The following is a 26,166-nucleotide window of genomic DNA, read 5'->3' as shown; positions in this document are numbered from 1 at the left end:
CATTAGCTCCAATTGCTTCGTTTTCACCAACAGAGACCTTTACTCTCTCGTCCTGAAGTCTCCAGCCGTACCCCCGCCCCTAGCACCCCCCCCCCTTCGTTTCAGGGAGAGACCTGAGTGGGCCAGAGGTCTGAAACCAGTCCCAAGGCCGGGGCACGCTGCGTGGGCGCCCCCGCCCCGCGGCCCCAACCCCCTACCTGCCCCTGCGCCCCGTCACCCCTCGCCCCCTCCTCTCACAGGCCGGCGACTGCAGGGGGCTCTTTCCCTGCGCTTGTAAATCACAGAGGTTTTTAGTTCTGCCACTTTCACAAACGCACTTGATTTCATTTCAAAAAGCTGATGCGCATTCCAAGGGCTTCGGCGCTCTCCTTCCGCCTAGCTCCCCAAAGAAGAACGCTTAGATCGGTGCCAGAGATTCCTGTAGGTTAGTTATTACGAAGCACATTTTTGATGGGCGATAACAGGCCCCACTGCGCCGGGGCAGAGCGATCGCAGCCCGGAGATAAGGGACTTGGCACCGCCCGCCCCTGCGGGAGGCACTGCATCGCTCGGCTCGGGGAAACGTCTCTTCTCCGCCTGGGCGAGCAGCGGGGGTCGGAGGAAACCACAGCGAGGGGCCTGGGAGTCTTGGTTTAAGGAACAACCGGGAAAGAACGTTCGCCCGAATTCTGAGTCACGAGGTCGCAGACTGCGGAAGCCCCTCCCGGGCGGAGAGCAGCGGGGACAGCGCCGGCTGCCACCTGCTGGACGCGGGGAGCCCTGTCGCCGAACGGACCGGGGGAAGCGCGCGCGCGCCCGAGCCTCAGTCCGAGTCCGAGTCCGCGTCCCCGGCGGGCGCGCGCGCACGGGCGCGGAGCTGGAGGGCTGCCGCCCCGCTCAGAGAAGGAGTTCGCTTCCGCGTTCTGTGGGTTGGAAAAGTGTTTTTCAAAGCGTGGTTCACAGCCCATTAGGATCGGAATCACCTGGGGCTTGTGTTACAGAAACGGATTCTAGGCTCCGCCCAGACCCACCAAATCTGGACCTCGCGGGCGGGGCCCGAGGACCCTCACCTTCCAGGGCACATGCAGGGACAGTGCCAGGAGCTGGGGAGACAGCCTCCCCACCCTCCCAGCTGAAGCCGGTGCAGGAGGGAGCCGGCAGTCGGTGGGGTCAAGTGTAAAGTCAAAGCCAGACTCCAAGGTCCCCAGGGGTGCTTGTTGCTTTGCCCCTTATTGCAGGGACGCCACCCAAAATGAGCTGTGACGTCATGCTGGCTAGTTCGTCAGGTAGAATTCAAACTCCATTTAGCCCCCCGTGGGGTTATTTGAAAACTCTGGTAAGTGGGCCACACCATCAACCCACTCAGTGTCTCTGGAGAAACAAACCGCACTGTGGAAGGACCGGTGTGACACTTTATATTATTAACCCAGCCTGTTTCCTCCTGACTTTTAGCTTTAGAGGACAGTTTTGTGAACACTTTAAAAAATCAACCTGAGGTATGAAGAAGAGAAAGAACTAAGTCGTTTGCAATGCAAGAAACAGACCTATAGCTGTTCTTTTACTTTCAAAGGAAAGAATTTAATTAAATGTCAGAAAAGGAAAACTGAACTAAATCAATTTAATTGTATTTGGAATAAAAGCAATTTTGGAATCAGACAAGATTTTTCAGAATCTCAGCTTGTTTTGATTTTTTTCTCTTCAAGGTCAGCCCTGACTTCTGCTTCTGACTCAGAAGGATTCTAGAAGTTCCAGAAAACCCACAAAAATCCCCCCGGGTTAGAAAGGCAGCTGGAATGTTGGGTTCCTCCCTCCCTGGGCGGCTCAGCCTCTGAGGACCCCTTCTCCTCGAGGGCCGGCGGGGGCTGGAGGCTGCCCCAGCACGCCCAGCTTCCGGGTCTCTGCTTGGAAACCGATCCTGCTCCTGGGGCCGGGGGCCAGGGGCCAGGGTGCTGACCCTTTGTCCCAGGGACGCTGTGGGAAGAGGGATGGCAACAGCTGCCTGCTGAGGCCCGGGGACGCCCTGCCAACTGCCCCACTTTCAGTGGGGGTGGCCTCCCCTCTCCTGTTCTGGGAAAACATCTCATTTCCCAGGCGCTCCCCGTGAGAGCTCCCTTTCCGCTGCTAAGGGCGCCCCACTTGTCTAGTCAACATCGGTACTTTGAATTGCACACAGCTGACGTTAGGTTTCTTTTTTAAAAAGAACACTGAGCCGGTGCTTTTAAATCCTGGCCTCAGCTTGGTACCACTCCTACAGGGCCGGGCAATAGAGGAAGACAGAGAAGCAGCTGGCCGCAGGCTGAGCAGAGGACACGGACTGGGGAGGCCTCAGTCGGGACAGGCGGGGGGAGTGACAAGGGCCCCCCTGCCCACACCACCAGCGCTTCACGCAGACACGGCGGCTCTCCAGCTTTGCTCTGGGCTCCTCCACGGGCCCCGTCAGCAGAGAGCGCAGAGCCCGCCTGCCTGTGTGTCAGGGTTTCCCTGGGAGGCCCCTGAAACACTGGCTAGTTATGGAGGGCCCTTGCCAGCAGCACCCAGGGCCCCTAACAGTCCACACAGCTGCTGAGCAACGCCCGGCCCCGTGTCCGCGTCCCAGCCGAGGGGACTGAGGCCCAGAGGGCAGGCCTGGCCATCCACAGGCCCCAGCCCCAAATGTGCCTCTCGGTGCCCCGTGCTACCTACCCGCCAGGTGTCACCTAGACCCACGGGGATTTCCTTTAGAAACAGTTACCTTTTGCTTCCCCTAAACCCAACCATGGTGTTCTGTTTTAGTTTAAAAATCAGGGGGAACTGTTTTCATGTTATTGTTACTGCACGTGGGGACTTTCTTTCCCCTTATTACCTGGCGTGACGTCACGTTGTCGCAGTAACCCTGTTCCTGGGAGGAGGCCGGAGGGTGTGCCTGAGGCATGTGGCCAGGTGCATGCCCATGTCCACCAAGTGGTGACCAGCCAGGTGTGAGGTGTCCCCACTACTGACTGAGCTCCAAGCAAAGAGGCTGCTGGAACTAAAACTACAGTGTCCCGCCCCTCTGCTTCTGACAAGTGTGGCTCACCGGGGCTACCCAGCTCTCGGAAGTCCTCTCGGGGTCACCGGCCTTGATGTACAAGGTTAAGTAACTGCGTTGTCTCTGAGACAGGCACAGCTCAGTCCCGGTGGCAGGTCCCCTCACCAGGGACCTTCACGTTCCCGGGAGGAGGGTCGCCCGGGAGCCCGGCCCTGGGGTGGAGTCTCAGCCCAACACCAGGCAGATCCCCTAACTTGCCTGTACCTCAATTGGTCCATCAGTGAAGTGGGGTGATCACTTCACCCGACGTCCCACTCGGGGCATCTCGGGGTGACTGTGAAGTGGGAGCGGCACCTCGCACACAGAATCCCGCACGCTGTCTCCTTGCTGGTGGCTCTGGTTTGACGCGAGGACAGCGGCGCTCGCGGGCACTGTGAGGGGTTTGTCCGACTGTCTTCCCTCCCTGACGTGAGAGATCGGGACGCTCAAGGCCACCTGTGGGTTCCTCCACACTCGTTCCTGAGGGGATGTTTTCAGAGTAACAACGGGACAAAGTTAAGGGAAAAAAAAAACAGTGGAAAGGATGTAAGGTGTAAAGACGCCCTTGCCTGAGCCATGTCCGCTGAGGACACCGAGCTGCAGGGGCCACCCCTGGCATGTCCAGGACACGTGCTGGCTCAGCTGGGGACCCCGCAGAGCCCTAACGGCCAGCGGTGACGGCCGCCTGGAGTGCGGCCTGAAGCCCCGCGGCTCCACCGCGTCGCTGGTCAGAATCACCCGGCGCGAGGCCTCCAGTGGTCCCTGCGGGCCCCTCCTAGCGAGGACACGCCCCCGTTTCCATCTGTCAGGCCCTCCGGTGGCCCTGAAGGCAGATGATGCCACCCGACAAAGACCCCAAACACTCCCAGGCTCGTAGGACAAAACAAAGCCCTTCGCTATTTGCTGTTTACGGGCGCAGGTTTCTCCCAAGCTGTGGGTGTCTTGCCAGCTCAGAACCCGCTGCAAGCCTTCATGTTTTTTTTTCCCCACGAACAAACCGTGGGCGGCTATCAGGGGCCCCGGCAGGAGGGGCTGTGAGGACAGGCGTCTCCCAGGTCCACCTGCGTGTCCTCGCTGGTCTGAGCCTGACGTCACTCAAGGCTTGTGAAAGGCAGGCAGGCTGGGAAGCTGGTCCTCCAGGGTATTTTGGGGGGGGGGGCTAAGGCCTAGATTATGCACACGTGATTCAGATCAGCAAGTCGAGAATGAGGTGAACATTTAGCCCCAAGAGAATGAGAACCTGAGGAACCCTTTGTCTCGGGAACAGACACGTATCTGAGCGGGAGCCCGAGGAGGCCTGACTGCCCCCTCGGTACCTGAGCGGTGCTTTACTAGCTGGTGAACCTCAGAGTCGGGCGCCTGAGAAACGCCAGACAGCACTTGGTGTCAAAGTTTTAAATGAAGTTTTTCTATATTTGGTTGCCTCTGAGTAGGAAGTTCTGTAACTTCTAAGTGCCTAATGGTAAGTTAGTGTACAGATACGCGTGCCATGGAGACACTCGTTGTTTAAAGAATTTCACAAGGGGGGAGACAGACGGCCTCTCGGCCCCCCGCCCGGTGCTCGGGTCGTGCGGGGCGGGACCGACCGGCCTGCTGGCCCTCGGCTGACGCGGAGGCAAGTCTCGAGAACTGAACTCTGCCTTTTCCCAGAACACTCGGTGACGACTTCAGCAGCTCTGAAGTGTCCCATGAGTCTGTGTCCCCCAGAGTCCCGGGACAAGGGAACACAGGACCAGCCAGGGTCAGTGTTTCTGGGAATATAATGTTGGGCCTTCAAATTAACATAGTTTTCTCCTGAACTTTGAACAAACTTTAAAACCAACTCAACAACTCTGATTTCGGGAGGGAACAGCTTGTGGCTTTGTAGAAAACAAGCGCTTCTGCCCAGTGACCGCCACCCGGGTGCCCCCCAGAGCAGGGGAGCTGGCAGGTCCCGAGGGCAGAACGCAGCATGGCCTTGGCCTTCCGTTGGGAAGAGGCAGCTGGGGTGTGGCCGCCACACGTCCTGTGTGCTCAGGGGCCCCACTGGGAGGGTGCTAGAGTCCACGCTCGGGTGCCTGTCCCTGCAAAGGGACCTTCAAGGGTCGTTAACCGAGTACCGAGACAGGACAGCGGTCGCCCAGCCCCAGTGCCAGCCCCCCCAGTTCAGCGGAGACCCGTGGGTTCTGGCATCTCAGATGGGACCGCTGCCCGGCTGGAACATCCTCGGGAGCCCACCCGCTTCTGGAAAGGGGTCTGCGCTCTGCAGGCTCATTACGGAGCCCGGCCCACTTCACACACGACCGGCCACTTGGGCCGGTTCTCCTGCGGTCGGCGTGGGCTGCTCCCGGTGGGGCTTGAACGAGACCCACGTTGTCACCAGCAGCCACAGTAGGCACGGCTTGGAGCATGAACGTGTGAATGCTCTGCAATGACAGTCGGGTGTGGGTTACAAAACCGGCTCCTACAGACGCATGGTTACACTAGCAGGGAACAGCCAAATGCAGACACGGTGTTTTTCCTCTCATAGCAAAGCGTGTCTATCACAGAGATATTAGAAGTAAGACGGTACACGTTCTCAGAGCCCAGTGGCGGCATTCCGACCCCGAGTCTGACCAGCTGGGACGCGCTGTGTCCTCCTGCCAGGCTGGAAGGGCGCGGCTGAGCCCCCGCGCGCCTGGCTGTCCGGTGTCTGGTGGAGGCTGCGCACCCTACGGGACGTGGGCGGTCAGCGCCTCCTCGTGGCTACGGCGTCTGCAACGAAGACCAGGCTCCGTGCGTGCACGGCCTAGACGTTCGCTAAACCAGCGCGGGGGAGGGGCAGGGCGCTAAACACGCCACAAAGACTGCCCCCCCAAACCCCACAACCAGCCAGCACAGCAAAGCCAGCCACACCCAGGCTGCAAAGGGCATCCCACGGGAGGGAGGCTGGGCTCCCGGGTCCTCGGTCCCCCACCTTCTATGCTGGCGTCGCGCCACAGAAAGGCAGCACCAGCAGCTTATGCTACAGGCAGGTTCGCAGGGGCTGGGGGAGGGGAGAGAAGGCAAAGGAATCTCCCTTTCCCCGGGGAGCAGGCCCGGCCCGGGCCCCCGCCACTGCCTGTCCGCAATGGGGGCCGTGTCACTGGAGATGAACCCTATGCTCCTGCGTCCCAGCTGCGGCAGTGACTGCTCTGCCTGGCATGTGTCTTACGAGCTTTTGGGGGCCCCATGACAGTCTGTTATGTTCATCGTGTCATTACTCATGAACCCCAAAGGTGGCTCTGTTAAAATCACCACCTGTCCCACAGGAAGGGGACCAAAAACACCCGTCACGCCTGCAAACCGCAGGCCGCTGGACAGGTGGGGAGGCCGTGGTCGTCACCGTCCTGGGCTACTTCCACACCGATGATCTCAGACGGCTGCCTTGCGACCCGTGACCTTTCCTCCCATTCGTGCCGTTCTTTGAATGCTCTGTGAAGAACGCAAAGGGGTGAAAAGCGATCTCCTCGCATGCCTGACCCCAGGGAGCCTTTTTTGGTGGTTCTGTTAGAAAGAATGCAGAAGGCACAGCATTCCACAGACGCCTCTGCAGGGAAGGAGTGACGCGGACAGCGGCGTTACAGACCTGACGGACGGCTCCCTCCCACGCCCGCGTCCACCTTCTCAGCGGTTTCCCAAGGAGGTGAAGGAGAGGCCAAGCTACACCCTCTAGATAAACGGCCACCACGGGCAATGGAAACACTCCCAGAGAAGAGGCGGGAGGATCGGCCCAGGGCTCTGCAGCGACGTCACTCTCCCCTTTGGGTGCCACGTCTTAGAATACTGAAGCTTGTCGTTTTATGAGAAACTGACAAGCTCACAGAAAGGAAACGCAGGTGTTTGGGAAGCAACAGAAGAGAAATGTGGGTCAGAACAGCCCAGAGACAGATTTTTAAAAACTACATACAGATAAAGAAGAAAGTACCACTTTAATAGGATGGTGAACAACACAGCAGATTGACAGGGAGAGCGGAGAGCCGGGGACGCAGGAGTGAGTCCCGGGGGACACAGTGGCGGCCAGTGTTTAGGGAGGTCTCTCGACAGACCTCCTGTGAGGAGGAGGAGGGTTTCCCCGGAGCCGTCAGAAGCGCTCTGTGGTTCTCTGCATGAACTCGTGGCGACTACTTTCCACGGTTGGCCAGAGCGGACTTAAAATAGACATGAGCAAGGCCTTCGGTGCTGTCAGGAACACAGCCACCCTCACGGCCAGCTGGGTGACGGCACAAGGGGGGGCCCACCCAAACCTGCAAGGTAACCTTGTCTCAGCCCTCCGGGTCCATCCAAGATAAAGGAGAAGGTGAAGAAGGTGTGAGGTTGGAGCTGCAAGACGCAGCGGGAGAGGCCACTGTCAAAGAGCCAAACAAACAAGGAAAACACCCGTGCAGCCACGCGGGTGCGCACCTCGGCCTCCGCACACTGGCCCCTCCGGCTGCAGTCGGCCCGTGGCCCGGAGCCCGCGCTCTGCACCTTGTGGCCCCGTGGGAAGACCACAGGGCCTGCGCCTTGCGCTTCTGCGCTGCGCTCTGCCACCCGCCTCGGCTCGGGAAGACCAACGTGCTTCCCGGGAACCTGTAGTCGGGCTCGCTAGGTCCCCGAGGTAACTGCGGGGGCGGGGCGGCAGGGCACCCAGCCTTCTCGCCGTGTCCCATTACTTTAAGGCTGTCTCCTGAAATGACCTCACGTATGTCAGACGTCGGCTGGGAACCAAATACCGTAACTGCTCAGTAACGATCAACACCCTCTCTCTCACCCTCTAACTAAACTCGTACATGCAAACGGTCCCAGGAGCCGTCTCTGCAGTCCCCCAGCTGGCTGAGGGACCGGCCGCAGCTAGTCCCTGTCCTCAGTAAATTTCTCATCCCTCAACGCTAGCAATAAAGCACTACTTGAAGAGAAACCTCAGTCCCCGCGTGTGGCAAGCTTGCAGCGTGGAAGCTGTCGCCCTGAGCCCAGCTGCCCTGCTCCAGAAGGGCTGCGCCCTAGTGTTTGCTAACGCTGATCGCTGTCCGTCCCGCGGCTACCACGTGGACCCTAAGTGTCCTGCTTACTTAATACCATGGTATGTGTTCACTTGGGGTGCCCCAGGTTTTTTAAGTGCACAGAAAAGGTAAATGTGGTTGAAGTCAAGCTGAGTTAGTTTTGCTCACGGATATTATGTTCCTTGGACCCACACTGGGAGGTGACACGTGACGTTAAGTAAGTGGAGGACTCGCTAGGCACGCACAGGGACTCAAGTGACACGGCCAGCTATGAGCTGCAAGCACAGCGGACACCCGGCTTCCGCACCGTTACCCCTCCGCGATCGAGGGTTTCCACACCTGCACTGCGACACCGCTCTTCTTGGCCGAGAACTTGGGCCTGGGTGCCAGGAAAGACGAGGCGGAGGCCGCCTCCTGCTTTGGGGAGCTGGGGATGCCGCCGGGCACGGGGGACGCGCTGACGGGAAAGGTGGCCTCCGGGAAGAAGGCTGGCGGGGGGCTGTGGGCTGGCACGGAGTACACGGACGGGGCCCGCACGCCAGCGGGCGAGCTGGCGTTCACCGCCGGGGGTGGGAGAGCCTGCTTCGTGGCCGGCAGCGCGTTGACCTTGGTGGGTGACCTTTGCGGGAGGCCAGCCTTGGCGTCTGGAGGCTGGAACAGGAACAAGGAGGCGTTCAGCTGATACGGTTGGTGCTTCATGACATCCAGAGCATTGAGTGGCTTCTTGCCCTTTTTCCTGCTGGGTCTGGGGGCCTGCGGGGCCGACGGCTGGGGCTTGATCGCGGCCAGGGGGTAGGAGGGCGAGTAGATGGGGTTGTAGGCCACCGGAGGCGGTGCCCGGACGTTGGGGGAGTACTTCCAAGTGGCGGGGAGGGAGGGCGTGGGGGACTGGGCGCGCGCCGCGTGGGCCTGCACGGTGCCCGAGTCCACCACGTACTTCTCCATCCTCGACTGCCTTTTGGCAAAGAGCTGGGCCCCTTTGCCCTGCATCCCGGGGAGCTCGCTGGGCGGCCCTGCAGCGTGGGTGGGCCCGGCGCCCCCTGCAGGCGTGGGGGCCGCTGGCTTGGCTGTGCCGGAGCCGTAGTGCACACTGGCCACTGCTGCTTGGGGTCCTCGGAAGGGACCGGCCAGGCTGAGGGCACTGGCGGGCCGCGCAGGGGGGTAGGGCGGCTGGGCTGTTTTGATGGATGACGCAATGCTGCCCTGTGACTGGGTGGCAGCGGGGAAGGCAGGAGGGTGGGCTGGAGCCACACCCGGCGACCAGACTGGAGACACCGGAGTCACCGGCTGGGAAGAGGAGGACTTGACTGCGGGTTTCGGAGCCACAGGAGGCGGGGTCTTCTGTTTGGCGGAGGGGCTCTGCATGAAATTGCAGGCCTCTGCCCCTAAACTGAGGTAGTCTTCCTCGGGGCCCGAGTCGCCCCCAGCCCCGGCACCCCGCTGCTTGCCTTCCGAGTTCTGGAGAAGCGACAGGAGTTCGGGGTTGGGGCTCACTTTGGGCTCCTTAAACGTGAACATGGGCTTGGTGGTGCTCCTGCGTTTGGCCTCCTGCAGGATGCCCGTCCTCTTGGCAGGCACAGCGATCCTCTCGTCCCGGGAGGCCATGCGCTCCGGGGACCAGGGCGCGGGCTGCGGCCAGGGCGGGGGCTGCGAGGGGCCGGCCACCGGGCTGGTCGCTGCGCGCGCTGGGGCTCCCGGGGGCGGCGTGACCGCGGAGTAGGGCGGGGGCGCGGGGAAGTCAGCCGTGGGGCTCACCACGCCGCGGGGCGGAGAGAAGGCGGCTGCGGGCTGGGCGCCGGACCCCGGGAAAGGCCGGGCCGTCCGGTTCGTGGGGACCATCCTCGGGGCCTCCTCCGCGTAGGGCGCCGCACCGAAGCCGTTGTGCTGGGGCGCGTGGCCGGGGCCGGGGCCGGGGCTCACCTCGATGTAGCTCCTGCTCACGCAGCTCTGCCTGGTCGCCGCCGTCTCCTCCGTCAGCCGGTAGGACGCCCCGTCCGCCTGCGCCCCGTGCGCCCCCGCGCCCGCCGCGTCCTCCTGCTGCGCCGCGATCTGGTCCATCCGCTCCCTCCTCCGGGCGAACATGGCGGCGCCCTTGCCCGAGGTGTCGGGCAGCATCTCCATCTTCCCCGCCGGGGTCAGCTTCCTCTCAATGCCCCCGAGTCCGGAGTCCCAGTCCTGGGCGCTGTCGTCGGCGTCCGACGGCGGCTCCTCGTCGGCGTCCGACTCGCTGGCGCCCAGCAGCGCTTCCTCGCAGGGGCTGTCGCTGTCGTCGTCGTCCGGGCCCCCCCGGTCCTCCCGCGGCCGCCGGAGCTGCCCGGTCCCGTAGCTGACGAGCGTGAACCTCCGGGCCCGCCGGCGCCGCCTCTTAAACATCAACACCCCGCGGGAGGGGGGGCTGGGGGCGGCCGTCAGCAGCAGCGCGATGCTCCTGCATCTGGACTTGGCCTCCTTCACCTGCTTCTCGGAGAGGCTCTCGCTCCTCCGCAGCCCTGGGGAGGAACAGAGGGACGCTGAGCGGGAGGGCGAGGCAGGCTCCCAGGGGGTCCGCTGCCCCCCGGGGAGGACGACCCGCGCCCGCCCTCGCGCTCCACGCCGAAGCCATGCAGCCCTGCTCCTTCCCACGCGCCCCTCCACCCGCGCGTCTCCCAGGACTCGCGTGCCTGCGCCCCGGCCCCCCCCCCCCGGCCGTTGCTCGGGAAAACACCTTCATCATCTGGTTCTGGGGACCCCCGAGCCGGGACAGGACAGGGTGCCCGCAATCTCACTCAGTTAATCAAATGCCATCAAAACTAAAAAGGAGGCCATTTAAGGACATTTTCTGGAAAGTTCAGCCGTATCTTGCACTTCCATATTTAAGAAATAAAATGTCCACATAAAACTTCCCAAGATATTTTAAAAAGTCAGGGTGGGGGAGGGGGACAAAAATGCTATTCAGCTTCATGTTTTAATGTAATGACTTCAGATATTCACGTTTTCTTCCTTTTTCCTTTCCTGGCTTTGTCCTTCCTCCAAAGTCTTTCCACTTATGGGGAGTGAGTTAGTATAAATTCAGAAAACTAAATGAGTAATAATTGAAAGTACTGAATCATGATCAATAATAATTCAGAACATTAGATCATTGTGAATGTAAGAAACCTGAGCTCGGCTGTCTAGATAACTTGGTAATGTACTGGTATTTTAAAAATATAATCCTACTTCAGTTGCAGCAAGAATAAGTGTAAATCTTGGTGAAACTTAAAAATTATATGAGTAGGGACCCTATTAATTGTGGGTAAGAGCTGATACAGAGATTAAATCAGTTAAAATGAGTTTGACAGTTTTAAAATAAACATTTAAATTTAAAATATGTATCATTGTTATAAAAAGAAATTGAAAGGAAGTTGATTTATAGCATCACTTAATTGTGGTCATGCATCCAATGATAATGAGCATATTCACAAATAAGTCTTGAACTCCTCAAAATAGTTACGTGGAAATTTCCAAAAAAATTTTTGAGTATTTTATGACTGAAAATCTGCTCTTTTTGTACTAAAAAATAAATCATACTTAACAATTAATTTTAAAGTATAAAATCAATCATAGTAAATAGTTTTATAACAAAGTTAGACATTCATGGTCACGGACTCCTACTAGGAGGGAAGAATAAAATGTGTGGTCAGTCCCAACGCCAGAGTTCTGTGATGTGTCACACAACGGGCTGTGGAACCGACGGTCACAGCTGTGCCCTTGCTGCTGACGTCACTCCAACACGCAAGGTATGTGAACCGCCCCGACACGCTTGTCTCACGTCTACAAGCGTGGAGATGCCGACAGACGCTTCCAGTCAACGGGGTGGTGGACGGCGCTGGCCGACGGGGCTGCAAGTGGCCGTGCTAAAAATAGGCTCTGGAAGAAGGACTCCACTGCCTCGAATAAGCAGATTCCTGGCTGCTGACTGTCACTCAGACACCCGCGTGCCTCTGCCTGTCCGCCTTTCCCTCCTCTGCTGACATCCCAAGATTTGTGGGGACAGAGGAGGAAAAGAACAAAAACCATAAAGCCTCACTGCCGCTCTTATCCTCACCCTTCCTCCTCTGATCACGCCCCTGGGTAAAATAGAACCCTGGAAAAGCCTCAAACGGGGACGCGTTTTCTGTCTGCGGACAGGGGCCTGCCTCCGCGTGGCCCTGGAGACAGGCCGGGGCGTCCAGAGGGCAGAAGGAACGCTCTGCAGCGCAGCAGAGACTTGCCCGAGGGGCAGGATCACATAACCGACCGGGGTGCCACATGCCCTTGTCCGTCAACTCACTTCTGCCCGCGTCATCACGCTGCAAGTGACTTAGTTGAAAGCGAGGCTCTGCTTCTGCTGTCAGGGTGCAGCCTGCATTTTACAGACGCTCTGAGAAGCAGGCTCGACAGTCCCTGGCGTGGACACCCGGAGTCCACAGCCCTCCCGAGGGGTGTTCCCTGAGGCTGCGTTCGCAGAGGCTAACCGAACGGGCAGCCTTACCCCGGCGTTGTCTGGGGCCGCGCCGGTGCCTTCGGGGTAAGAGAAGTGCATGGAAAACCCCGAACTCTGTCACAAAGTCCAAACTTGCTGCTTCCAGTTCGAAAACTGCTACTGTCCACAGTTTCGTGTTTGTCACTTTGTACATTAAGAATTTTCAAAAAGAGCCAATGAAAGACATAAGGAAAACCTATTAAAGCAAAAGCCCTCCCCGCAGGCAAGCAGCAGCAGGACACGCAGCCCCCGCCCCTGGCAGCCCCGCGGCAGGACTCACGTGCGTGGCGTGCTCTGTGCTTGTGGGGTCTGCTGGGATCCCTGTCTGCGGGCGCCTCTTCCCCCGGCTCTGTGCCTTCTGAAGAGACGGCACAGGCTACCAGAGAGGGAGGTGCTTCCGACGGCCCTCCTTCCACCAGGGAATCCACACCCCCTGCCGCCGCGGGCAGCCGGGCCCCTCCTGTCTGCTGCCTGTCAGCGCGGTCCAAGATCACTTCCACGAGGGGCAGCCTCGCGCCCCCGGCCTCCTTCCCCGGGGGCCCGCTCAGCTCTCGGCCTCTGCAGATCTGGATGGTCTTGCTGGACCTCAGAGGCGGGCCCCCCTCCTCCCCGGTGGGGACTGCATTTATGTGGGCGGCGCCGCCACAGCCTAAGCCAGGACCTGGGTCAGCACACTCGGATTTCTCGGCTCCCAGGAGAGCCGCCATGTGGGTGCCGGTGCCCGGGCGCGCCTCCTGTGACGGGGACAACTGCAGCTCAACCGCAGGGCCCAGCCGGCCCGCGTCCGCCTTCTCCCGCCAGACCAGCTCCTCTGCGGGGCATCCTCTGGGGGTGTCAGGTGCACGGGGAACCCCAGGGTAGCTCAGCCCTGTTTCTTCTTTGCTGCTCCCAGGAAAAGCAGGGCCACTTCCTTGGTCCTTGGCAAGAGGGGCGCCACTCACGCCTGGGGCGATGCGGGGCCCCCTGTCCTGGCTCCGGGGGGCCGGTCGGATCTGCAGGGTGGTACTTTCCATGTAGCCCTTGTGGGGAGCATGCTGCTGGGTTCTGTTTCCCGTGTCGGAGAGCAGAGTCTCACTTGTCCCACTGGAAGGTCTGCGCACAGAGAAATTGTCCCAGACCGTTACACAGAGCGCCCACACCTGCCCAGGCCCTGCCTGACACCCTCCTGGTGGCTGACATGCGACCCTGTCCCCAGGCTGCCTCCCAGAGGTCCACAGTGGCACATCCGGAAGCACAAGGGGGTAGCGTGTTTACGTGATCACTCAAAGGGCTTCCGAATAACTTCTTCTTTAAAGCCAAGCAAGAATGCTTACGAGAGATTTTAAAACCCAAATCCATCCTAAACTCGGCTTTTATTTTTTTAAAAGGACAGGTTATAGCTACATGGCTGCTCTTTATCTGTAGTTGGTTTTCAAAAAGCTGTTATAATATTGGCAAAGCATGTCGCCATCCCACGGACTGCGTTTAGGCCTGCACATGACGAAGCCCTGTCCCTCCGCCCTGTTCCTTCCTCAAACGCCCCTGGCCGGTGCGGTGCCAGCCTCTGAAGGGCGCGGGCCCTCTGTCCCGTCCACACCAGGGCGCTACCACAGAACTTTGGGGGGCAGACAAGTTCAGCCTCATCTTAGAATTACTCCGAACCTCACTTTTGTCTGCGTGTCGCTAAACTAAACTAAACTAAACGAAACGAAGCTAAAACAATCAAAGGAAAGGCAGCTTCCTCTGAGCCTGTAATCTATAAGGCTTCCTGGTAATACAAAAAGAAAATTATAATATGTATCTTAAAAACACCAGGGCAGCAAATAGGATCTTTCTTATGGAGGTCAGGGGGGTGAAGGCGGGAACTAGAGAATCCCTGCGAATCTTGTCACAGTGACTTGGGATGTGGAGCTGGGAGCCGGGACTCGTCCCAGCCCCAGAGGCCGTGGTACAGGCTCCCTGGCTGGACAAACAAGAACACTGACCGGTAGCCGAGGGAACATGGTCACACACGCAGGCAACCATGAACGCTCCAGGGACGACAGCTGTGCCCCTGAAAACACTCGTTTCCATTCAGTCTCCTAGGTGCTCAATGCCACAGTTTTTGTGTCCAACGTAGGAGAACAATCTTGGGCACCTCAAACGGGGTCTCCCTGGCAGGAGGGTTATTTTAGTTTTAAGGAACTAAAGACTCAGGAAGACCCTCTGGCCTCCCTGCCCCTGGAAGCCGCGCCGCCTTAGCTCAGGGTGGCGTCCCAGCCCACCCGGCCCGGGGCCCCCAGCCCAGATGAGCCCCTGTGCCCGCAAACGTAATTAAATCTGGTTATTTGTTCCTGCTCATCGGTTTCACGGCAACATAATTCTTAGGCCAGCCGGAACAGCCTAGACTGGTAGGGTAAAATTTCCTTCTCTCCAACACATAATTGCATAATTTAAAAAATTTCTTATTTTAATACAATTTAAGACAATAGAGACAATGATGAAGACGTGCTTTAGGACAGCCTGACCTAGCTGTCCCTGGGAAGCTGCCCAGGAAGAGCGAAACGCTGTCCCCCAGTGACAAAGGACAGCTCTAGGGGTGGGAGAGATTTAGCCCCAGGGCACGATGCTCAGAGACCAGCGCGGTGGTGATGGTGGTGGTGATGGCGGTACACTGGCTGCCTTTGGGTGGGTATTGATTTGAGATTCCATTTTCAATATCACCCATTATTTATTTGGTGAAGTCAAAATACTTCAGAGAAAATAATAATAATCCCGATGCCACTTATTGAAAGTAGCAGAGAACTCGTCTGAGTGTTTCTGACGGTGACTGTGGCCCTCGGACCCGGCTTTGACTGCTCCCTGCCCCCCGCCCTGGTTCTCCCAGTGACAGCGTCGCAGCCAAATGAGGGCTGGGGGTGGGGGGAATGTCCCGGACCACAGCACGCTCCAGAGAACGGTCCTCCTTAAATCATGCAGTCCCCGGAGAGGGCACAGATTAGAAAGGGTACTTCCCCGTCTGGGCAGTCATTAGACCTTCCCAAAAGGTCTAAGTGGCAGCGTCACAAATAGGCGGGATCCTGGGGCGGGGACGCTGGGCCGCGTGCGTAAAGCTCTGGACGGGAGCTCCTGCGATAAAGCTAGATTCCTTCTATTTTCACAAGAATCTGGCCACAGAGAGGCCACATTTGTAGAGAAATGGAGTCACGCTGAACGACCATCAGAGAGGGAAGGCTGTGGGCCGGGTCTCTGCAGAGTGGGGGGCAAACCCTGGAGGGCTTGCAGGCTCCGTGAGAGGCCCCTGGTACCCCCGTGCCGGCGAGCAATCCCCCCCGCCCCCCGGAGTCTCTGTCCTCGCGGCCAGGGTCCCCCTGCGAGGCTGGGGTGATCTGAACAGTGCTTTGCATGCATGGAAACTGGATGCTACAGGGTTTTGGTGATTGCCTGTGTTATTTTCTTTTCTTTTGATGTTTAAACTTCGGCATTTTCAGCAATGAGTGTGGAGGGTGGATTTGGGGAGACCGGATTCACGAGTCATTTGCATGGACCGTTCAAACCCATTGCTCTAACGCGTCCTCCGGGCCAGACCCAGACACTGGTGCGAGGAGCCCAGCTGCTGCTAAGGTTCTGGTGCTCTTTTCCTTCTCTTAGGCATTTTCTTCCTATGAAACAACTAGTGTACCGAGTGATGGTTTAACATTTAAATGGTTTTAATTCATCTGCGAATCTGGGGATTACAAGTTTCTGATCCTGAGCCACCACCAACCTTGAGCTGGAAGGACTAAATTATGCTCAACATGTGGAACTCTCTAAGGTGAGACTTCCAATGATGTTCTTGAAACAGTGATTTTCAAGTTAATTTCCAATCAACCAGAAAATGCAGTGGATTAAAATCGCCACTTTCCCAACCCTGGTTTTTCTGTGTAACTGCACGGACTCCCTCCAGAGGTCCCCCGGCTCCCCCCACCTCACCGGGCTCCCCCGCCCTCCCCCCTGCCCCCAGGGTCCCCCACCGTCCCCGTCGAGCTCCCAGAGAGAACGGGCGTTGCGGCCCGAGCGCCGTACCGTCTGACGAGCATGCGCAGGGAGTCCGTCACGCTCTCCATGAGCTGGACGACCTGGGCGTAGGCGAGGCCGGCACACGGGTGGCCGTTGATGGAGACCACCTCGTCCCCCTCGCGCAGCCCCGCCCCCGATGCCTTGCTCTGGCTTCGGATCTGAGGGGAGAGGAGAAGGAGGCGGCCGTCACAACCATGTAACTCGCAGAAACCAGGCCCCTGTCCCCAAGACGCCTGCATCTGGGAGAAGCAGGTAAACGCACAGACTACAGCGTCAGCCTGGTCCTGTGTCCGCCTGTTAACCTGTAGGGCCGCCTTAAACATGCTGCACACATGCGTGCGCGCACGCACACACACACACACGCGTGAACACACACACACACAATGTAGTACATACCGCGATGCCCACATTCAATGCATATCGTTGTAAACAGACAGGAAAGGAGAGGAAGCCTATTCAGGAGAGTGATGATATGAGAAGTAAGGAATAGAGGAGGGGAGACACACTTAAGGCGAGTTCACATTAAAAACACTGATGTCACATTGGGAGATCTGACCCTGGTCGCAGAGCGAGTCGCGCCGTTCGGATAAATCGGAGGAGCCTGGTGCAGTGCGAAGGGGGTGGGCACTAACTGCCGCAAGGAAAATGGGGGGGGCGATTAGGGAAGTCTTCCCAGCACAGCGGGGAGATGAGCCGCACGCAGCTTCGGGGGTTGCAGATGAGACGAGGACACAGTCCTGGGGAGCTCGGCGGTCCCCGGGTTACCAGAGCTGTCTGGCACCCCTGCCTGCACTGGGGGCGGCAGAGTGCGGCGTGTCCTTCTGCCCGGCCCGTGGAGCTCGTCACGGTGTCCAGGGTAGCGAGACGTCACCTCAGGAGTCATCGGCCTTCCTGGCGGCACGCACCGGGGTCTGCACGCAGGGCCAGGAGTGCCCCGCCTCTGGTCCGAGCAGCAGGAGGCGTTTTCCCTCCAGAACCGCGCTGACTAGCCACGGCGATGCCTTCCTCACCGCCCGGGCGCCCGAAGGACTCGGCTCTCCACTCTTAAGAGGACTGCCAGCCCAGCACAGACTGCGCGCCAGCACGTCCCCTGCGGGCACCAGCATCACCACCACGGCCCTGCCCACAGGGGTATCAGGAAGAGCATTTATTAGTGCACAGAAGGTCTTTAGCTCATATTGTGTATTGTTACATATCGTTGTAATTTAAATACTTGTGCACCAGGCACGTGAGTAAAAACTCTAATTCCTGAAAATATTATTTTTTAAGATTTTTATTGATTTTAGAGAGAGGGTGCAAAGGAGTAAGAGAGAAATTTCAGTCTGTTGTTCCACTTATTTATGCATCATTGGTTGACTCCTGTATGTGTCCTGATTGGGGATCGAACCCGCAACCTTGACGTATCAGGGAAGACACTCTCCCTGGCCAGGGCCTGAAGCTGCTCTTAATTGTGAAAACGAGACACGGTCAGGGTTTAAAATCAGCAGTGACAAGGCTGGGCCTCCATCAGGAATTCACCACCCAGTGCTCTCCAAGGCCATCAGTCCTGGATCCGTGCTATTGTCTCACCGTAACGGAAGATAACGTTTTATCCGTCTTTTCCTCAGTAAGGACACATTTCATAACTGAGACACGAAAGGGACAGGCCTATTTATTACGTTTCCCTGCAGATCGAGGGTAAGGTGGGAAGGGGCATTCACTCTGGGCAAAGTAGGGGCACTGGCAGCTTAGCAGTCCCAGGTTGTGGGGAAGGGGGGACACCCGAGACCCGGAGCTGGCCCGGGGGCGTCTGACTGTGGCCGATGGTCCAGCCCCCAGGCAGTCACGGGCGGGTGCTGAGCCCACCTTTCCAGAGCTGACAGAGCGTCCCCAGCACTGACCAGGTCCCATTCTGACCAGAATAACCACAGGGGCTCCTACCTCCTGCCAGTGAGCCCTGAACTGAGGCTGAATGATGGGCCGCAGCCAACACAGCAGGTACAGGAGGAGGCAGCCACGTCAGAGGCGCAGAGAAGAGAAGACTCCAGTGCAGGCGGCTCAGGCCTGACAGGAGGGGCAGAGCCAGAACGGGCGCCGGGTCAGTGGGACGGGGCCACCCCCTCAGGAGGAAAGGGGGGACCCGGGAGCCGACACAGCAGGCCGATGAGCGCAGTGCCGGGGCACGACCGCGGACAGCAAACCAGGAAACCACTGTGCGAGAAATGAAAGCTCATGGGGAACTCGTAAGGAACGGTGGGAGGGGGCCACCCGCGGGCACAGCTGTCTAGAGGGGGGCAGGAGACTCCGGAAAGGAAGCGTCATGAAGTGTGGGAGGAGACGAAGATGGGACGCCACCATGCCGATCGTGTGGACGTGGCGATGACCCTTCAGTGGTGAGTTCAGACCCGGCCGCCACGCACGCGGAGGCAGACGGAGGGGCTTTCGGGCCTTCCATCCTCCGAACCTCAATTCGCGCTCCCTCGGCTGTGGTCAGTTTGAGTTTTGGGTTGAAGACGGAACGTGTCTGCTCTGGGCACCAGAACCCACACGAACACGTGGCAGATGCCTTCCTTTGGGGTGACTGGCTTTGTCCTTAGGGACCAAGTTGCCATAAAAGCAGAAAGTATTCCTGGTAGCAGCCTTGGAGCCATTCCTGGAGTTGGGAGCTGGCTAGGACAGGAGCTCAGCCCCGCCCACGGGCCACGTCCTCAGGGTGCCGCCGGGTCCCACGGGCAGAAGCAGGCGGTGATGGGGCTGCCACGAGCTGTTACAAAGCAGGCCCCGCGCGGCTGGAGGAGTGAGTTCAAATATGGAATGGTATTCTGCGCTCCTGTCCTTCCTGGGAACGTGGACACGCAGCCCTTCAGGAGAACCGGCCAGGCCGGGCTGGCGGGACGCGCGTCTGCTTTTCGTTGGAGTCCGTGGGGGGGACACACACAGCTTCTGAACGACAGGCAGCTCTTTTTATAAACATTTAGAACGAAGATGAACAAATACTTGAAAAAGAACTCATTAAAAACACATGTAAAGTCTAAACGGTTAGATAAATAACTTTTATTGTCCTGAAAATGAAGGTCCACAAAGCCAGGACGTTCTGGATGAGAAGTGGCGGGCGCACCACGTGTATGGAGAGACGGCAACTTGAATTTGATCCCTAAGCGGGCCGGGCAGGCACATAATGAGCTCTAGAAAAACACGCGTGTAGCTCCAGCCGCACAGACGCCCCCGGCAGCCCCAATGGCCCTGGTGCTGAACGTGCCGGGCGCAAGGGCAACAACACTCTCAGGCTCTGACCGGCCTGAGTGACCGCCTGCCCCGTCTGGCTGGCCACAGACCTCGCTGTGCCGAAGATGGGATCTCCAGGGACTCTTCGCTGTCACGTGGAACTCAGCGTGATGGCCTTTTACGTTCCTGCCTGTTCTCACGCGACCCTGAAACTGAGCAGCGGAATCGCTGAGGCCTTGTTTCCTAAGGAGAATGATCCCCACGCTCATTAACTCCGCCTGCAGAACGGCACGTCCTCACACTCAGAGGGACTGGAGAAGTCGCATGCAAGACAAATACACAAGTACCTGAATGAGTGAGAGCTAGTATATAAACACTTCATATCACGCCAGCAGACTACGCAGTAACCTACAGGCATTATGCTTTTAAAGAACAAAAAATATTAATTTCTTGAGACAAGGACTTTCCTACTTGGACGAATAGCTTGTAAAAGAAAATTTAAGTAATATTGAGTCTCCTCCTCCTCCTCTGAGAGACCTCGACTCCTCACCAACGGGGATGCTGCCCACCCGACGCACCTCCTGTGGAATAAAACGTTGCTGGTGTCACAAAGAGGCAACAAGCAGACCGCCACACGCGCCTCTGCGGCCTCTCGTGGTCCAGCCCGTTCCTTGGCACACGGCTGTCGGCGCGGGTCCCTGCCCCACGTGGGTTTCTCCTGCCGCACCGACGGTTTGGTGGGGTGAGAGCCTCAAACTCCGGTCCGTGACCATGGGCGGGAAAGGCCAGCCACCTGCCGGATCCGCGGGTGAACAGGGACGCGTCCAGTGAAGGGACATTTGCAGGCGCTGCTTTTACCTCGGCATCTGTGCCTGGTCTGCAGCCTGGACGTGGACGCGGGAAGGCACAGGCGGTCCACGTAACGGACTGCACGCTCGGCCTGGTTTCGAGGTGACGAAGCGCTGCCCCCCCCCGCCCCCCCCGTGTTTCTGTCCGGTGGATGGATCCTCCCACCCCTACCTGCACAGAGCGGGCCCAGTGCCCAGGCGGTCACCTCACAGGGTGGTAGTGAACCCCCTCTGGGGCGTGAAGCCACGCAGGGACGGCAGTGACTTCTGACCTCTTGACAGGGTGCATGAGGGCAGAGGGCACGCCGTGGGGGTGAAGACCCTCCAGCGGATGGCGAGGTTCAAGCTCCGAGTCCCTCCCCCGCCCCATTCAGACTCAGCCCGCAGACCTGGGCCCCGAGGGCGACCTCACAAGGCTGTGCTCGGAGCCTCTCCAGCCTCACGGCCCCGCAGGAGCTGGGAGAGGAGCTGGGAGAGGAGGGGGCGGAGGCCACGGGAAGGCACGGACCCTCCGGGCTCAAACTCTGAGAAGTGGAATTCGTGTGCTCACTTGTCCAACCCGCTGCTCTGCGCCCCCCTCCCCCGGCCCCTGGAACGCAGCCCTGGCAGGTGCTGCAGGGACGAGGTCGCAGGCCCCAGACGACGGGCCTGGTGTGGTGGCAGCGGCCGCTCCGCTCGGCCGGCATTTCTGCCCGGCTCGCAGAACCCAGGGGGCAGCTGGGCCTCGGCAGCAGCTGTGAGTCCGGCCATTGGACGGACAGGGCGGGGACCCTGGCTGCGTCCCACGTGTGTGTCTCCTCGTCTCCTATTCTGTCCGGCTGCCCAGCAAGCCTCCCTCTTCTCCCACGGCCGCCGCGAGGAAGGAAGAAACGGAATGACCCTAACCTGGGTTCTCACGCATGGGCAAGGCCCTGGGCGTTGAAAGAAAACAAAGGTGGACACAGGAATGCCCTTCTCCGATGTCCCTTCTCTGAGACCCTCTGTGTGTTGGCCGTCCCGTCCTTAAGTCACCAAACCTCGTCACCTGGACGGAAGGGCAGTGGCAGGGGCGCTCCAGCTCTCTAGTCACACTGCGGGGCCAGGCTGGTCCCCGGGGGGCCATGCTTGGAGGCGCGTCTCCATCTCCTGCGCCCTTCCCCTGCCTATGCCTTCGGGGAAAACGGCTTCCTGGGCCGAACGTGTGGGCTGCGGCATCCCCTCGTCAGAGCCTTTAGGGAGCTCCAGGCAACAGCCGGGAGCTGGGAGAGGACCACAGCCTGGAAGAGCATCTCCTCCATTTGGAAGCTGCTCTGCTTCCCAAATTGCCCCCCGGCCTGCCAGTCTGGGTCTTCCTTCAGAGCCCAGAGCTGATGGGCTCCCACCAGATCACCCCACCTTCCCCTCCACGCAGAAGCATTCCGTCTATGAGCTCATTACAAGTAGCTTCAAGTCTCCATTCCGGCACTTCATAATTTGTATTTTAATTATTAGAGAAGATGTTATCCTCACTCCGAAACTGTGTCTTTATGAAAACAGGAACATTGTTTTAACCTCCTTATCGTCTGATGTGGTCAAGAAGCAGTAACCGCCACCACGCTCACCACTGGCTACACACACGCTACTTCTGACCCTCACAACCCCCAGGCGGGGCAGGGACTCTGCATCCATTTTGCAGAAGAAGAAACTGAGTCTCTGAGCTGGGATGTGCCCACCCAAGGTCAGGCTCTCAGGAGGCGGTCAGGACTTCACTGACCTGTCATTTCAACCAGAATCTGTCTTCTAACACTGCTACACGTGGGAGGGAGGGAGGGAGCAGGGAGGAAAACTTAGAAGTCTCAGGCCTTGACCCACTGGCTGGAATCACACTTCACAGACTCCCAGAGCCGTACGACTGTGGGATTGAAGAAACTGAACACACCCTGTCCTCTGCTCCTTTCAGGGGACAGAACTGAGACCAGAGAGGTTGGGCGCCCTGCTCACGGTCGCACGGCCAGGGACACAGCTCGAGGATCCTGACTCCCAACCCAGAGCACCTTTCTGGGGGGGGGGGGGGGATGTGAATTTTGAGCAGACACCAGCTAACACACAAGGAAGCTTGTTTGCTTGTTTAAACTTTTGTTTTCCAAGGTCCCCCAGCAGCCAAAAAGCAAGAATTACAATTTCTAGACGTTTTCTTGAATATTATTCTCATCTCCACACACACAGGCGAATATCTAAAATACACAAGCTGCCATAAGTGGCTTTGGCTGGGTCGCCAAACAAGGAAGCGTCTGGCCTTTAACATGGGCTTTGCACTCGGCCTGCTCCCCCCGGGAGCACCCTGCTGAGCTCACCCCTCTGAACAGCACACAGGCGGCCAAGTTTAGAACATGACCAAGCCAGTGAGTGGTGGGCACCGGAATATATATATTGAGGGCCAAGTTCAGGGCCTTGTAATGCTCCCTGATTAACTGATACCTACTTTCCGAAGAATGTGTCCAGCAAGCACAGCCAGTCCTCGAGGACTCCGGGTCCAGAAGGCAGAGCCGTGTTATGCCAGCACCGCCCCCCCGCCCCCATCAGCGCCCAGCACTGTGGCAGGAGTTGGGAGATGGAAGGCCTTGGAAACCAGGCAGGGGGTGGCCGCTGAGCGTAGCTCTGAGCTCAGCAGCAGGAATTTTCGAGCTGACTTCGGATGGATGGGCTGAGCTCCGGCCGCAGCGGCCTGGTGGAAGGGATTACCACGCTAAGGAAAGAATGTGTCCTTCTGAGGGGCTGTCCAGAAATGGAAGTCAGGAAAGCGCGGGACACGGTGCCCATAAAAGTAGCACCCAGGAGAGCTGGCACCCAGGCCGAGGGCTCGGCCCGACGGAACGGGCGCCTCCCAGAGCCCGGGAGTGCGCAGGCCCGACCGCCTGCCGTCCCAGCTCACGCGCCCTGCTCTGAGCCCGCACACAGGCCTGGCTTCCTACCCACCTGGATTCCAAGGCGTGCTCAGCACGGGTCGGAGGGCGCAGGTGTCAGTCCTCTGGCCCGTGGGCCCCATCTCTTCAAAGGCAGAAGCCCAACTGTCAGCTCCCCGCTCCCCACCTGTGTCTCCAGGGAGCAGGAGTCCCTGTGCCCCGAATGAGCTGCTGCTTGAACCCTGACAGCATTGGTCCAGAATCTGAGTCGTGAGGGGTGGCCCCAGATGAGGCAAACTTGACCAGGTCGGGCCACCGCAGAGCGTCCTTCCTCAGGCCCACGGGAGCACCCCCGCCCGGACTCAGCGCCTCTCCGTTCAAACCTCAGTCGGAACCACAGACGCACACCCACCGGCCTCTGCCCCGGGGCCCCGCTGACACCTGCGCTGTAGTTACTCCTGGGCCCACACGCGTGTCTCCCTGAGAGCAGCTATGTTCCACCTGGTCCGGCCGGTGACCGCTTTTCAGGGTCAGTGTGGAGGCGAGGGAGCGGCCCGGACAGCCAGGCTCGCAGGGTGACAGAAGGACACGTGGGTGGCACGTGTGGGGGAGCAGGAATCAGAGGCGAACGGAGTCCCAGTGTCACCAAGGGAGAGACGGGCCACGCTTGGAGCCTCCTGGGGAGGGGAGGCCCGAACTGGACTCAGGAAAGATAACATTGCACCCAGGTGATGAGAAAGTGCCCAGAGCAAAGGGCGAAACCCTGTGGGGTGACTGGGCCGCGGGAACATGGGGACGGGGCTGGGCAGGGAGCCGTGCCTTAGTTGGGGCTCACTGACCACAGGCAGCGGGGGCGCCATGCCTACGGCGGGGTGACGCCCACGGTGCACGCTGGATAGGCTCCCACGCTCCAAGCGTCCCTCTAAGGGCTCTTCGTCCACATGTGCCCTCGGTCCTCCGACAGCACAACGAGGCGGCGCTGCTGCTGTCCCTGGGGTGCAGAGGGGGCGCCTCACGCGCAGACGAGTCGGTCATCGGGCCCGGGCTCCCTGTCGTCAGCTGTCACTGGTGCAGCGAAGGTTCAAACCCAGCTGCTCTGGCTCCGGCGTCAAAGGCCCCGAAACACATCGTCACCCCATGGGCCCCCCAAACGCCCGTCCTGTGCCCTCAGACTGTGTGACTGTGAGCACGTGCTGGATCGGGGACCCCAATTCCCTCGTCTGTCCCGTGGGAGTTGCCAAGGGTCGCGTGAAGTTGTTGAGAGCGACGAGGGACGTGGCGTGTGGGAAATGCCACTGCAGCGAGGGGCACACACAGACAGCGCGTAGCGGCGGGACCCTCGGCTGCTTAGAAACATCAGGTGTTCACGCAGCCTGTTAACAAGCCGCCTTGACGACTGGATCCCAGGGACGGCGCTTTTCCGTCGAATTTCAAACCGAACGCCCTGAGGGAGGCCTCGCAGAAGGAGGCGGGTTTGTCTCCGGGAAAAGGTGTCCAGACACGTCTCAGGCCCACAGAGCCCGGCAGGCCTGCGCTTGCCGCCTCGGCCCCGCCGCGGAAAGGGCTGCTCCTTTCCAGAGTGCGCGCGCTACACGCTCCCTTCCTGCCCGCCTGCTTCTGTGACCAGGTCTGCACATCGGTGATGGGCTGACGGAAGTCTGTCCTGGGTCGCCCTGCCATTCCACGGCTGCACCGAGTCCCTGGGAGCTCTCTGCCCTGCCCTGCTGGATTTGGCCCTTTTTTGAGAAGACGAAACCAGCTCTGCCCGCCCCCTTGCCGGGGTCCCGAGTGGAGGAAGCCGTCCAAGGACAGAGCCAGAGCCCGACCCACTCACAGAAGACGCTCAGACCTGAGCGGATGAGACACCAAAGCCACACAGAGGGGCCAGCGAAGAACGCGCCGCGGGGGCGGGGTGGGGGACAGGGCCGCCGAGCACATGCGGATCCCGATCAAGTGCGCTGACGGGGCCGTGGGTGGTGGGCGGCTCACGGAGAGGGTCCAGGACAGGGGGACGGGTCCTAAGGGACTGTCCAGTGACAGAGCCCCCGAGACCTTCCAGAGGGTCCATGAGGCCAAGACAGTGCGGAATGGGGTTGACAGCATCCGGCCGTGGGTCATGGCCACGCCTGTGAGACCCTGTGCCTGCGGCTGGAGCGGGGACAGCCAGCTGTGACCGTGGACAGCGTGTGCGGAGACCCTGCAGGCCAGCTGGGGACAGCTGAGGCTTCGGCAAGGCCGGGAGCCAGGACCCTGTGACTCAGGCTGGCACCGGACCGCACCCTGGTTTGTTCCGGTCTCCAAGTGTCCTGCCTGCGGTCCCCGCTCCCTTGCAAGCCTGAACGCATCTGAAGACAGAGAGCGTGCTATTTTTGACTTCCCAGAAGGAGCTGCCAGGGCCATGGGCTCATCCTGCTGACTGACGGACGCTGGCAGCAGTGACCTCAGCTGCAGATGAAGGGGAATAGCTGATGTCCCGTGGTCACGCCTCTGGGGCGCTTCACTGACCGCGGCGTGGAAACAGCCTGTGAGGTGGGCGGAGCCAGGGCAAGGGCACGTGGCGCCTGCGACTCTGGTCAGGCCCAGGGGCCCGGAGGGGGGACCGCCGCGGCCCCCGGGAACCGAGAGCCACCCCGAGGCTGGAGGCTGGGGAGCCTCCCTCTCGCTGTCCCTCGCTAGACAGACCCCGTCCGCTTGTGACGTGCTCCGAGGTCAGAGGGGATGACAGGTGGCAGGCGGTGCGCTCTGTGCCATG

The 26,166-nt window shown here is 59.5% G+C and overlaps 1 protein-coding gene across 1 annotated transcript in view; it reads right to left on the bottom strand.

Moving 5' to 3' along the window:
• The window catches only part of SYNPO2 (synaptopodin 2), a 72,990-nt gene that overhangs the window by 10,256 nt on the left and 36,568 nt on the right, over window positions 1-26,166 (bottom strand). The window contains exons 2-4 of the mRNA XM_090288382.1: window positions 16,508-16,659; window positions 12,765-13,576; window positions 8,344-10,493 (exon numbers count right to left, since the gene is read on the bottom strand). Coding sequence (XP_090144508.1) covers window positions 8,344-10,493; window positions 12,765-13,576; window positions 16,508-16,659 — 3,114 coding nt within the window. The remainder of the gene's footprint in view (window positions 1-8,343; window positions 10,494-12,764; window positions 13,577-16,507; window positions 16,660-26,166) is intronic.

Source organism: Furipterus horrens, unplaced genomic scaffold (assembly GCF_987537825.1).
Source record: "Furipterus horrens unplaced genomic scaffold, mFurHor1.1.pri manual_scaffold_10, whole genome shotgun sequence".
In the NCBI taxonomy this organism is placed as follows: Eukaryota; Metazoa; Chordata; class Mammalia; order Chiroptera; family Furipteridae; genus Furipterus; species Furipterus horrens.
This window is presented reverse-complemented; position numbering and strand designations above follow the sequence as displayed.